The sequence below is a fragment of the Canis aureus genome, chromosome 28, assembly GCF_053574225.1.
Source record: "Canis aureus isolate CA01 chromosome 28, VMU_Caureus_v.1.0, whole genome shotgun sequence".
NCBI classification, from domain to species: Eukaryota; Metazoa; Chordata; class Mammalia; order Carnivora; family Canidae; genus Canis; species Canis aureus.
Window position 1 is genome coordinate 29,868,254 of NC_135638.1, and position 14,040 is coordinate 29,882,293.

The 14,040-nt window shown below is 38.6% G+C and overlaps 1 protein-coding gene across 16 annotated transcripts in view; it reads left to right on the forward strand.

Moving 5' to 3' along the window:
- ASPH (aspartate beta-hydroxylase) overlaps nucleotides 1-14,040 on the forward strand; it is a 212,352-nt gene that overhangs the window by 24,171 nt on the left and 174,141 nt on the right. For 8 of the 16 annotated variants that reach the window (XM_077876837.1, XM_077876834.1, XM_077876823.1 and 5 more), the window contains exons 2-3: nucleotides 12,056-12,205; nucleotides 13,784-13,828. In XM_077876837.1, the coding sequence (XP_077732963.1) occupies nucleotides 12,056-12,205; nucleotides 13,784-13,828 (195 nt within the window). Of the gene's footprint in view, nucleotides 1-5,659; nucleotides 5,819-12,055; nucleotides 12,206-13,783; nucleotides 13,829-14,040 lie in introns of those variants that run through there. The other 8 variants (XM_077876835.1, XM_077876826.1, XM_077876830.1 and 5 more) reach the window with 3 other exon arrangements.

Below are 14,040 nucleotides of genomic sequence, written 5' to 3' on the forward strand. Positions count from 1 at the left end.
GAGAAACAATGAAAAAGAAATTGCTGTCACAGTATTTGGGGAAGGCTTCCTTAAAGAGGTGGGATTTAAGCAGAACAAGCAGGATAGCTAGGCTGGGGACACATATGTGTTGGTAGCATGGATTGACATTCAAGAAGTGTTGAGACTCAAGAAGAGAGCATGGCCTGTGCAGAGACTTTGAGATAAGACTAGAGCAAAATGAGTTTTTTTTTTTTGTCTCTGGAACATACACAGCTACAGGAAATGACACAAAATGAAAGCCAGAGTGGTAGGCTGGAGCCATGTCAAATAGAGTCTTATAGACCACATCAGAGATTTTTATTTATTTATTATTTATTATTAATTAATTAATTAAAAGATTTTAATTTTACCCTAAGAATAGTGTGAAGCCATTCAGGGATTTTTAGAAGGTAATAATTGGATTGAAAAAAAATATTGTAGGGGTCCCTGGGTGACTCAGTTGGTTAAGCATCTACCTAACTCTTGATTTTGGCTCTGGTCATGATCTTGGGGTCATGGGTTAGAGCCCTACATCAGACTCCATGCTCAGAGGGGAGTCTGCTTGAGATTATCTCTCTCTCTGTCCCTCTCCACTCCACACTCTCTTGTTCTCTCTCTTTCAAATAAATGAATCTTTAAAAAAAAATATTGTGACTGTTTAATGGAGCAATAAAGGCATGTTAAAGTATTGTAGTAGCCAAGGAGATGATGGTAGCATGGATTTGAGTGAGCCCAGTAAAGAGGAAGAAATATGGGTGATTTGAGACACATTTTCTCATTTTTTTATGTCATGGCACATAAAAATGATTTTTTAAAAAATATCATGCTGTGATAAATAGACAAGGATGACCCAGGAGTTGAGGAGAATTCATATCTTGGCATAGCTGTAAACCATTTGCAACAGCCTAATGGAGAGATTCTGAGAGGTGGTTGGTTAGGCAAAAAGGAAGAGAATGGAGTCAAGGATGAATTCCATGTTTTTGGTTTAAGAAGCTGGCTTGACAGAAGTGTTCCTGAGATTTAGACTACTAGAGAGGAGGGGAAAGATTGTGGGTTCAGTTGTGTATATGCAGAGTTTGGGGTTTTTATAAGTATTCAAATGGGATAGTAAGTAGACAGCTATGTGAGTTTGGACCTCAAAGGAGAGAAGAATTTAAGCCATATGGAATGTGGCTCAAAGTCAACTAGTGAGATGGCCCAGGACCAAGGCATATGGAATTTCCACATTTAAAAGTCAGAGGAGACCCGACTAGCAAAGGAGATTGATGCTTAGAAAGGCCAGCAAGGTATAAGAAATGCCAGATGATTCTGAAGCAATGAAAATCAAGGAAAGAGAATGTTTAAAGAGGGAGAATTCTTCTGAGAGGACAAATGAAATATGGACTTCAGGTATGTTCCATGGGGTTCAGTGACCTGGAAGTAACTGATGTGACATTAGAGTGACTACCGTGTGCAGAAGCTAGGTTGCAGGCTGCGGGTTGTGAGGAGTGTACGGGCCACCAGAAAATGAAAGCAGTGAGATTACAGCTCTGTTGTGAATTTCATCTGTGATGGGAAGGAAAAAGAGCAGGGGGAGCGGTGGGCTTGAGTGAAGATGTAGTAAAGGCAGAGAGGCTGCTGGTATAGGAGAGTGAAAAGGTGAGGAGGGTGAGGGAACAGTGGGATTGGGAGGAAAGCAGAGATTGGATGCTGGTGAACGTTGGTTTGTGATGGTTGGTGGTGCAATCAAGACAGTTTCCTGCTGAGGCTCTGTTTTCTGTGATGTAAGAGGTGATGGCATTTTCTGAGTGAGAAAATAGACTACGTTAGGGGCAGAGATGTTGGGAAGAGTCCTTGTGGAGAACGGGAAAGTGAGTGTTCTATAGCTGTGGGTGGAATTGACAGGCAGCCCTCAGGGCTGATTGGGGTGGGCTTCACTGTGTCCTGGGGATGGTTTCAATTGGCATGCCTCTCTGTCCTTCCCAGTCATGGAGAGGGTGAATAAATGTGTTCATCCAGGAGACATCTATGGCAGATGGATGTACTGAAGGGATTGAGGGGCAAGGGGTTTAGTGCGTTAGGGAGTGATTTATGGAAAGATGAAGGAAGGAGGCGAAGAGGGGTTCAGAAGAAAGTAGAAGCAAGGGAACTACAGGATCCAAGAAGAAAACAAGCTGGAAGAATAGGAGGGTTATGATCCAAGTGAATGTTTTTATTCTGTGCATCGTTTATTCAGTACAACCTCAATCTCCGTATATAGAGATGGTGCTTCCTAGCTGGGGGTGGTGTGTTTAAGTAGATTTTATTCAGTGTCTCCTGAGTTGCCTTTTGTTACTTCTGTTGTATTGGTGGCTTTTTAATATTAGGTTTCATGTTATCAAAGTTGATCATGTTTGCCTCAGAGACTACATATACATGAAAAGATGTGTGTGTGTTTTTAAGAAATATATTTTTGGTATCTTATGATGTCCTGCAGTTCTCATGATGGGCTCAAGCAAACAGAGCTTTCTTAGCAGGGTTACAGAATCTGTGAGGATGACTGTGCCAGGAAAGCTACAGAGATAGTTCAGTAAGGATGAAGAGATGATTAAGAAGGTGAATTAGGGTGGGTTTATAAGAAGATCCCAGAATATCAGAATGAATGTTGGATGGAGGATGGAGGGGGACAAGGTCATTGGGGATGAAAGAATGAAAGAGGACTTGTCATATTTGCCTCACAGATAGTGACATGACGTGGTAGTGGCTAGTCTGGAGGTGAAGATGTCACTGAGGGGACAGGGCCCTGGGGGGTGGTCCATGGCAGTGGGAGGCAAGGGGAGGCATTGGGCCTCAGAGGAACAGGATTTTGTCGCTGTTGTATTTAGGTAGTAAGGAAAATGATGGTCTGGAAATTGGTAAAAGATAGAACTCTTTTTTCCTCCTCCAGACCCCGAGAATGAGAGATGGGTAGAACAGTAAGTAGTGCAGTGGTTCCCTTTATGTGGTGGCCCCGATACCAGCCGCATCCAGTCACCTGGGTGGGAACCTGTTAGAAATGCACATTCTCAGGCCCCGCAGACTCAGAAACTCTGGGGGTGGGCCACCCTCTAGGTGGCTCTGATGTGTTCTTGAGAACCACTGCTGCAATGATAGCCGATTGAGTGAGGGGAGGGAAATAGTGTGACCTATGAGTGGCCTGATGGATTTCCCCTGGTATGTTTTGGAAGCAAGTAGAGAGCTTAGACCCAGTGGATGCAAGACTTGGCTCTTGTCGTCTCCAGTGGCATCAAGCTGATAATAATAGTCTCAGAGCACATGTTAGAAACTTGGTCTCTGCCCGGACCTAGGAATTTGCTGTTAGCCCCAGCAGTGATTACAAGGACTAGCAAATTTGTTACTTTAGTTTTCGTTGCTGGGTTTTAAACACATGATTTGCTCTATGCACATGAGTTTATTTTTAAACTTTTCACAAACATGTCCTGTCATAAAAATAAGTTGTTATTATTACAAGTGGTAATTACTTGGAATTCAGAATTTCTTTTTCCTTAAGAAGTATGATAGATTAAATGTTATTTCAGATTTATCTTAATCACTCTATCTAGAATAAACAGGTGTGTCATTATTGTGACACATAAGACACATGTTAATAAAACATTTTATTAAAAAACTGCAAAACTTGTAAAAGATGATGGAGAAAGTTGTGTAAATGTGTGCAGTTTGTGGAGTAGGAATGATTGGAGCTGTGTTTAAGAAGCCTCAGGGATGAGGTATACCCGGATTTAGTAGATGTGATTCTTGTCTCAGTTCAACACTGGCCACAGATCTGTAATTTAGAATGCAGCTGGCGTGGCATCGGCCCATCAAGGGAGAGAAGGAGCCCCAGCAGCTTGGGCAGTCACGGTGGCAGGCTGGCGTCAGGAAAAAGAGCTGGGATGGAGATGCGGAGGCTTGTGCATGTGTCCTGATTGAGTCATGGGAAACGTGTTGCACGGATGAGTTCAACAAACATTTGCATGCCTGGTTTGTGCCAAGACATTTATATTTTAATTTAATTTAATTTAATTTTTAAAAAATTTTATTTTTATTTATTTATTTATAAATATTTATTTGTGTATTTATTCATGAGAGACACAGAGAAAGGCAGAGACTTAGGCAGAGAGAGAAGCAGGCTCCCTTCCGGGAGCCCGATGTGGGACTCGATCCCAGGACTGCAGGATCATCACTACCTGAGCCAAAGGCAGATGCTCAACTACTGAGCTGCATAGGTACCCCATGCCAAGACACATTTTAAAGGCAAGGAAATTGAGGCTTTCAAACTTGTTATCTTCCCTAAATCAGTTAGTGAAGAAGCCAGGAATCGAATCTGGGTTTCTTAAGTCAGAAATGGGATCCTGGTCAAGTGAGTGTAGTGGCTTTGTTTCCTGTGGCCCCAGGATGAGTCTGTTGTCACTCTCCCTCTCTCTGAAAACAACCAGACAAAAGAAAGCCTCCAAAATACTAAATTTGCATGATGGCAGGTTATCTTAAGGCCCTATCAACAAAGGATTCACTATCATGTTACATTTTAGCAAGCCCTGACTTCAGCAAGACAGATCTTTGCAGAAAGAAAAGGGGAGTGGGAAATGGCTCTTGGTCGGAAGACCCCTAAGATACTTGTCGGTTTTGTTCAGTTGTTCTCGATGCCTTGTTCACTCTGTTCCAGATCAGATACTGGGACCATAGGTTGCTAACTCCTCTTCAGAACATTTAAATGTTTAATTTGCATGTGAACATTGATTTGACTGAAAAAATGTAAACACTCATAATAAACAATTTTGGAAGGCTGTTGCCTTGCTCTGGATATCATTTGTGCTAAGTTAATTTAATACACTAATCAAAGCTCTGATGAATTCTGTGAACTGCTAATCTTGAATCAGTGAATAAATGGTAGTAGCATTGAGCTGGTTTTATTTCCCAGAAGGGACAATTTGGAGGTGGGGTTTGAAGGGAAGTGGAAATTATCAGAATACAGTTGCACACTCTCTTTCCAGTAGCTTCTCTGAGGTCCTGTTTCCTAGAGCATTGCTGTCATGCCAAAGGGTTCCTTCTTTCCCTCTTCCCTCCCTCCCAACCCACCTTTCTTCTCCTCCTTTCTCTCCCTCCATGCTTTCATTCTCAGCTCCCTCTCCCTCCTTCTCTAGTGAAACTTTTTTCTTTTTTTTTTTTTTCCTTTACTTTTGCTGTTGGAAGAATTAAACTTGGGATGGTAATGACTGTGAATCAGAATTCTACAGCATTAATTAATTTCTTAACTATTTAGTGTTCTGTTGCATTCAAACAAAATAAGTCATGTTTTTTTTCATGTAAGCATCTGCTAGGAGTCTGAAGGGCCAGATCAGTCTGGTCCTGAGCACGGGCCACGTGTTTTGGCAAGACTCGTTTCAGTTTTGAATGACTTGGTCCTTGAGCTGAAACCTTTGAAGACTGATTCCAAGGACATAAAACTGGCCACACAATTTTGTCCCATTTCCTTTTATCCAGCATGCTTCATTTTTGTAGGGTTTGGAATTGGGAGATGGGACCAACTGAGAAAAGAATCCCCTAAGTGGGGGAGAAAGGCTGTTGCATTGTTGGGAGTGCGTTTCAGCCCGAGTGATTAGCAGTGTTTGGCCATGAGGAAGAGGCCTCTAAAAATAACTGGTGAGCAGAGTTTGCAGTCAGGTCCAATTTCAGTTCTAGAGGCCTTGGCCGTGGAGCAGTTGGCCAGTCTCAAGCTCTAGTAGGGAAGGGTGTTCGGCGTGCCTGATACCTGCCCGTAGCACTCTGATTTTTGTCTTCCATATATATTATTCATGGACTGAAGAAACCAAAATGGCTGAAGGTAAAGGCACATTGTTACTGTTTGGGTGAACGGTGGTTTAAGATCTAGCTGGCATTTGTAGCTTTATTTTCAGTTGTGTACTCTTAAAATATTTTTGGCTAAGGGCTTCCACATTTTCTATTTTGAACTACTGGAGACATCAACTTTTTGTGGTAGTTTAATTTTTCATGGAGTAATCAGTCTTTCATCTGAATATGTTTCGGTGTCTTAGCTTAGAATATCTTTTATGTCGTACTCTCGGAGACCACATTTTACAAACTTCAGAAAAATGTACAGGTGGTCTTCCTTGGTCTCATAATTACAGTGAGTTTAAAGAAGGATGTGTGTTCAGATTTCACGTAAAATTATATGAAATTTAAGGCCTGTGGGAGTCAAGATCTTATATTAGTGAGCACACTTAATTGGTTTAAGCGAAGCTTGACTCAGGCTTTACCATATGTGGAAACTGACCTAATTTCTGTAAAGCAGGAGATAAAATGGAAAGTAAAGACACTAGGATTTTATTTTGGTTTTTAAACTGAATTACCAGCTTCAAGTGTTCTTTAACAATGTGTTGAATTTACATTTTTGTGTATGTTTGTTTTTGCTTTATTTTGTAAGTTAAGTATGTCTCCATTTAACTGAAAGTAAGCTACATTAGCTCATTATGTTTTTGTTTTGTTTTTCAATTTGATTTGGGCTTTTATTTATATATTTTTATTTGTTACATTAGGTAACCCTGGCAGAGTGGTAAAAACCACCACAGCTCTGCTGCGGCCTATGTGTTCACAAACAAAATACCATCTCCAGATTTCTATAGTCTTCCCGTCCTGCTCATTATGTTGAAATTTCAATTAAGAAAAAGAAAAAAGACATGTTAAGACATATTCCAACTCTCAGCTGCCTAAGTAGACACCGGAAGGAGTCTGTTTATAGAGAATATGAGTATCTCTAGTTTGCCCATCATTTTGAGTAAATGGTTAGAATGGGTCTCATCACTTGACTATTCTGATAAAGTGCCTCATGTAGCCATTATGAAGAATATGAGATATGGATCTTTATTTCTTTTACAAGATGTTTCTCCTCTTTTCTGAGGATTACATAATCCACATAGTGAAGTAAAATAGCTGGTACTTCTGACCTATTGTTGACAGTGCTTGACTCCCAAATGGTGACGTTTTGTAACTGAAAATCAGATTCGTGAGTTGCTTGACAGATTTTGTGTTTTTTAAAAATTTTAAATGTGTGGGGTTTATATATAAATTTAAAATCCCAGCACAATGCTATGCAAAACTCATATATATGGTTAATTTATAATTCAGTTTGCTGTAACCCAGTTAAGTCAGGTGCTGGGGGTATATCTTCTATGTCCTTTTTCCTCAACCAGTAAATAAAATGACCTGTTGGCCCTAGCCCACATTTTGTAGAGAGACATATTGCATTGCTCACTGTGGTAATCTTCTGTGTTGGGTAGTATGTAAAAATGGTTTTCTTATTTGGAGGTCATTATTTTTGATGGGTCTGCATGGAAAAAAAGTGAATCACATAGTTCTTGCCATATTCTTAACCCCCATTAAAAAAAATCTTAACTAATTCTGGGACTAGAGGTCAAATGAGTCAGAAGATGAAATGAAGACTCTTAGATTTATTCTGATCTTAAAATACAAGATTAACAGCTAGACATTCTTCCAGAATATCTTTGGAACAAAGTGCTGATTTCAGGTTGCTTAGAGTGTTTTAAACTCTCTTGAAGTGTTTATCTTACTGTGCTTTCTTTCTTTTTTTTTTTTTAAATTAACTGGACAGAAAATAATCTGCCCATTGGGACTAGGTACCATATTTACAAAGTGACATATCAAGGAAGTATTACTTGGTGTCAATTCAAAAGTTCCCCTAACAGTCATGTCTTGGGAAATATTTTCTTTCTATAATTTACTGTTTTGTTCCATTATGGAATTAGAAAATATTAACAGTAATAAGATTAATGATGCTAGAGTAACAATTTATTTGACATTAGATAGGATAGATAAGATATTGCTAGTAATTTCATATTCTAAGTAACATTGATCCCTTTTTTTGACATTCATCTTTTAAAGTGGTAAATCTGTTTGATAAATAATACTGTAAATGAAAAATCTTGATTTCTTATATGTTAAAAAAATATTTCTTATATGTTTTTGCATACTTGAACAGTTTTAAATAATATATTAATGCCAGATTCATTCTGAATGCCATCATTTCCTTGTACTTAAGATTATTTTAAAGACAATTTGAGGTTTGCCTATAAGCATCAATCATAAATCACCCCTGCCACTTAGGTTTTTTTTTTAAGATTTTATTTATTTATTCATGAGAGACACAGAAAGAGAGAGAGAGAGAGAGAGGCAGAGACACAGGCAGAAGGAGAAGCAGGCACCATGCAGGGAACCTGATATGGGACTCGATCTCGGGACTTCAGGATCACACCCTGGGCCGAAGGCAGGCTCTAAATGGCTGAGCCACCCAGGGATCCCCTGCCATTTAGTTTTTCTCAAATTCTTCATCTGCCTTTGCTGCTGGTTTTCATACCTCCCACAGACCTTCCTTTTAGCAGCACTTTGTTGCTTGAACTCAGGTGAGGTTGTCTTTCAAGTTTATTATTTAGTTTTGTGCAGTAAGTTTGGAAACTTGATCAGAGTTGTTGGATCATGACTAAAACAAATGTAAGTCAGTCGATTCTAAAAAAAGGTATGTTCTTTACTCTGTTTCACTCCCCCTTTCTTCATCCCTTATCTCTGCCATGGTGCGTGCATTTGTGTGATTAAAAAAAAACCTTTTTGCACTTTTTACTTGTATTTGGTGTTGCAGGTCAGTGACTTAGTATTTGCTGAATTAACTTGGATAAATGAAGTCTCTGCTTTTGAGAATCTAAGAAAGTTTCCTTCTCTGTTTCTGCTTAAAGAAAGATATGGAGATAGAATTAAAGTTTGAATTCAAATAATTATTTTGGTTCATTAGCTATTTCATTACAAGCTCATTTTAAATTATGAACCCAGATGCCTGGGTGGCTCAGTGGTTGAGTGGCTGCCTTCAGCACAGGGTGTGATTGCAGGGTCCCAGAATTGAGTCCCACATTGGGCTCCCTACGAGGAACTTGCTTCTCCCTCTGCCTGTGTCTCTGCATCTCTCTCTGTGTGTCTCATGAATAAATAAATAAAATGTATAAACATAAATAAATAAATCCATATTTGGAGGTAAATGGATATTCCAGAAGGCATTTTCCTTATTATAATCAGTACACTGTGTAACCGTTTTGTATGCATATATTTGTATGCTATATAGAAATCAGGGTTGTTTTTTTTTTTTAATATTTATGTATTTGATGGAAAGAGAGAGAAGGGGTGAGTACGAGTAAGAGGGCAGTGGAGGGAGAGGGAGAGAATCTCAAGGAGACTCCATGCTGAGTGCAGAGCCCTATGCTAGAGCCAAAATTCCTAAGCCAAAATCAGGAATTGGAAGTTTATTTTTTTTTAAGATTTTATTTATTTATTCATTCATGAGAAACAGAGAGAGAGAGAGAGAGAGAGAGTGGGAGGGAGGTAGAGACACAGGCAGAGGGAGAAAACAGGCTCCATGAAGGAAGCCTGACGTGGGACTTGATCCCGGGACTCCAGGATCATGCCCTGGGCCGAAGGCAGCGCTAAAGCGCTGAGCCCCCTGGGCTGCCCAGGAGTTGGATGTTTAATTGACTATGCCCCCCAGGCACCCCAGAAATAAAGATTTTTTTAAATACAGCATTGAAAAATGTCTTCATGTGCACAGAAGTTTTAATAAAGTAAAATACAACATTGCAGTGAATCTGTGGTACTCCTGTCTACTCTTTTTTTATTTTTTAAAAATTTTAATGATACTCTATATTGTTCTTACAATATTTATGCTTAAGACACACAAAAGTATGGGAAATCATCATTTTCCCCCATCAGCATTGCTGAAGTTTTCATCTAGTCTCGCTGCCCCATGACTGTGTTCAGATAATGAAACCGTAAAGCCTGTTTTAATTGAATTTAACATGTAATGTTACAATCTATGCCTTGTAAGAATTTTTTTAATGTAAACATTTGATTTTATGTAGCCAGCTTTTAGGAGATTTTTATTTATTTTTTATTTTATTTATTTTTGGAGATTTTTAATACTTTTTATACTATATTAGAAGCAGATTAGATAGTCATGTGTTATTTGGTAAATATTCTTTTGTGAATTCACCCTATAACTATAAATCTGGCCCTTTTTGATAGGCCTATTAATATTTAAAGAACATTAGAAAAGGAAGTTGACTTTTTCATTAAGAATGAAATTTGTCTTGGGATCCCTGGGCGGCGCAGCGGCTTGGCGCCTGCCTTTGGCCCAGGGCACGATCCTGGAGACCCGGGATCGAATCCCACGTCGGGCTCCCGGTGCATGGAGCCTGCTTCTCCCTCTGCCTATGTCTCTGCCTCTCTCTCTCTCTGTGACTATCATAAATAAAAAAAAAAAAAAAAAAAAGAATGAAATTTGTCTTATATAGTCATGATTTTACATACTTAAATATGAATATATAGATAAAAAATGTATGTACTTGAATGTGTACACACACACACACACACACACTCTTGCTTTCATACCAATTTAGTTTTTATGGCCCCTTTTGAAAAGTTGATCTAGTGGTTGTTTAAAAAAAAAAAAAAGTGTATCTTTTTAGTAAGACTTTCATTTCCTTTTTTTTTCCCCCAGAAGATTTTGCTGTATATCCTTGATTTGAGCCGCTGGATACTACCACCAGTATTCTATAATGAGAGTTAGATTTAGGGGTGAGAAAGCAGGTTCTAGATTAGAGCTAGTGAGCTTTTTTAAAGGCATGTAATTTGGCCCACTCACATGGATCAAGGAACTCAGGACCATAGAAGTTAGGGTTAATGCTCCTAGCTCTACCCAACTTGTGCTGGGGAGTTGGAGTAAATCATTTAATGTTTTTTCTATAAAACAGGGATGATTGTTCCTGTCCTTAACCCCCAGTGGTTCTGAACCAGTCACTACCTTGGAGAGGACACTGGGAAAAGTTTGGGGATACTTTTGTTTATCATAATTGGGGAGCTGCTTACCTTTGGGACCCGAGTAACCAGGGATTCCAGTTGCCCTGCAGGGTGAGGCACAGTTACACAGGATAAGGAATTGTTCTTTATAGGCATTCAGAAACAACCTCTTGAGATACACTGGCCAGACCTGTGTGAGAATCACATGCAGCCGTGCACATGGAAGCACTTTGAACTACAGGACACGTGCTCAACAAAGAGAAGACCGTGTCCTGCTATACTACCCGGTTGATAAACTTTTCCTTTTCTCAGAGGTTATTTGGGAATAATACGTATCCTTTTAATAATATTTATTATGTTCCTTTTCAAGAGAAATTTGAATACTGTGGTCCTTTCTTTTAAGGGCAGTGTTGACTTTCCATTAGTATCACTTGACTATCATTATTTTTATTTACTTTTGGCTGTAAGAAGACTATTTCCAGGAGAATAGCAAATGTGATAAATGACACTCAGTGGACCACAGTATACAGAGCTGTTTCCTGTATTGAGACCGATTGTGAATGATGAGCCTTTTCCTGTCTCCTGCCTCCTCAGGCCCTGGTGGATCTTGTAAAGGAGGGGGGCTGATTGTTGTACTGTTTTGTTTCTCTTCTTCCCTGGCCTCTATTTCCTATAAATAGTTTCTTTCCTTCTTGTGTCTCTCTCTCTGGCTAAGAATATGGAGTCATTTTGTGGGGAGATATTTCTCTGGCCATTAACCGGCTTTTTAATTTCTGGAGACAAATGGGTCAGAGAAAAGGTTGTGACATTTCTATGTGACTTCATTAAGTTGTTGATATTCACTGAACTTTGGAAGAGGTTATATGTAGGTGATTTGGATAAAGAACTTGGAAGGTTATAGATTACATATACATGTTATATCAACCTTCATTTTTTAAAAAATTGTTAGCCAATGAGTAGTTTATTTTTCTCATTACTTCTAAGTCAGAGTTTTATATATGTGGTGTTGAGTCTAAGCAGAATCTTTTTTGTTTCAATTTTTTTTTATGCAGCATCTTTTGAGAACTTGAGTGAAAACTATTTTTGAAATGATTTACCATTGTAAGTACTTTCAAATTACTGGAGAAATAATTCAGCAAAAAGAGGTGTTCAGTTACATAGTGAACTTGTTTACATAATGACATTGTTCACCTGTTTTATTTTTAAACAGAGACAAAGCATGGAGGACACAAAAATGGGAGGAAAGGAGGACTTTCTGGAAGTTCATTTTTCACATGGTTTATGGTCATTGCATTACTGGGAGTCTGGACATCAGTAGCTGTCGTCTGGTTTGATCTTGTTGATTATGAAGAAGTTTTAGGTAAGAATTTTGGTATCGTTTCTTAGGTGAATTTGTAAGCATGAAGGACATTCTTTAGTAATCTTAAGATTTATTATTTTGGGGGTACTCTTAATTTCTGTAGACTTTCAGTTCTCAATAGGGTAGGAACAAAAGAGAATGTTATTAGGCTTACCTGGGAGTAGTGGCTTTTCAACTTCTTCAAACATAATCTGTAGTAAAAATTTTAAAAATAGGCTTTATATTGTATATATATTACACAGAAAAGTTTTATCAAATAGTACTTAACTCTTAGTTAATGCAGTACTGTATAATTTCTATTCCATCTTGTTATGTTATGAATTTTAAACATTTATCAGCCACTGAATTTATTTCAGGACCCAGTTTGTAAGACCCTTCCTTAGAGAGCATTTTGAAGGACAACCCTTCATCTTTGTTGGACTCAATCAGTGTTTGTGTGTGTGTTTGTATATGTGTGTATTGGTGTTGGTCTAGGGTGTGTGTGTGTGTGTGTGTGTAGGTGTTGGGATAAGGGTGAGTATCTGTGTCTATATGCTGGAATAGGGATGTGTCTATGTGTGTAGGTGATGCTATGAAGGTGTGTGTGTGTGTGCGCGTGTAGGTATAGGTGCTATCTGTATGCTGTTGGGGAGTTTGCCATGTTATTTCCGGTAGTTGTCTTCCTTTCTCCTTATTTTTCCTTTTCTCTCCCCATAATCATTGCTGTTTTTCATGACTTTTTACATTAATGATTCTTTACCATTTTGGGAGTCACACTTCAAAGTCACAAAGTCTTTTTTTAAATTGAGATAAAATTTATATTACATAAAATTCAATATTGATAAATATGTGAAATGTGTAGTTCGCTGGTTTTTAATATAATTCTCATTATCTAATTCAGAATATTTCCATCACCCTCTCTTCCCCTCTCCTGGCAAACACTAATATATTTTCTGTGTCTGTGATTTTCTTACTCTTGACATTTCATATAAATGGAATCATACAATATGTGGCCTTTTTGCATTTAACATACCGTTTTCAGGGTTCAGTATTTTATAGCTGAAAGTATCCCACTGTATGGGTATATACCACGTTTTGCTTATTCATTCATCAGTGATGGACCTTTGGGTTCCTTCCACTTTTTGGCTGTTATGAATACCTGGTCTTCCTCTTTAATAATCCAGGGAAAAGTGTGGACCCTGAAAAAAAAAATGCATGCTCCTCTATATGTACCATGTTGCACAGAAAACTGCCTCCCTCCCATAAAGCCTTCTTTATGTATTCTATTTTATGTACTTCTGCCATAGATGTTAGATTATAGTCATCTTGTGGCGGGGGTGGGAGGCAATACACACTTACGGATAACCTACCTTTTGTTGAAACTTTTCATTATTACTTAAAGGAGAGTGTCTCTGGATATAGTGATAGAGTAATAGAGGAACAATTTTAGTTTGGAGACAAACTTCTGAGTAGATTGGGTGCTTTTGTTGACTTACAGTGATATGTTGCCAGGGAACATCTGTTAAACAAAAGAAGAGATTTAAAATATTTGTACATTTAAGGGCAAGTAACAATTTTTGTGTTTTTACATGCATGCAGCCAAAGCAAAGGACTTCCGTTATAACTTATCGGAGGTACTTCAAGGTAGGCTATTAGAGATGCATTTTAAGTCGACTTGTGTTAGTCTCTAAAACCTCATCGTTATTCTGTCAATTTAATTATCCCCTCCCTGCATCAGAGAAAATAGGTGGTAGGACCAATTCCCCCCTTAACGTTTGTCAGAAAGTATGGTGTTTTGTCATTTTAACGTTACTTGAGCTGTGTGCTGTAGACCGCTTCGACCTGCTGATCAGCAT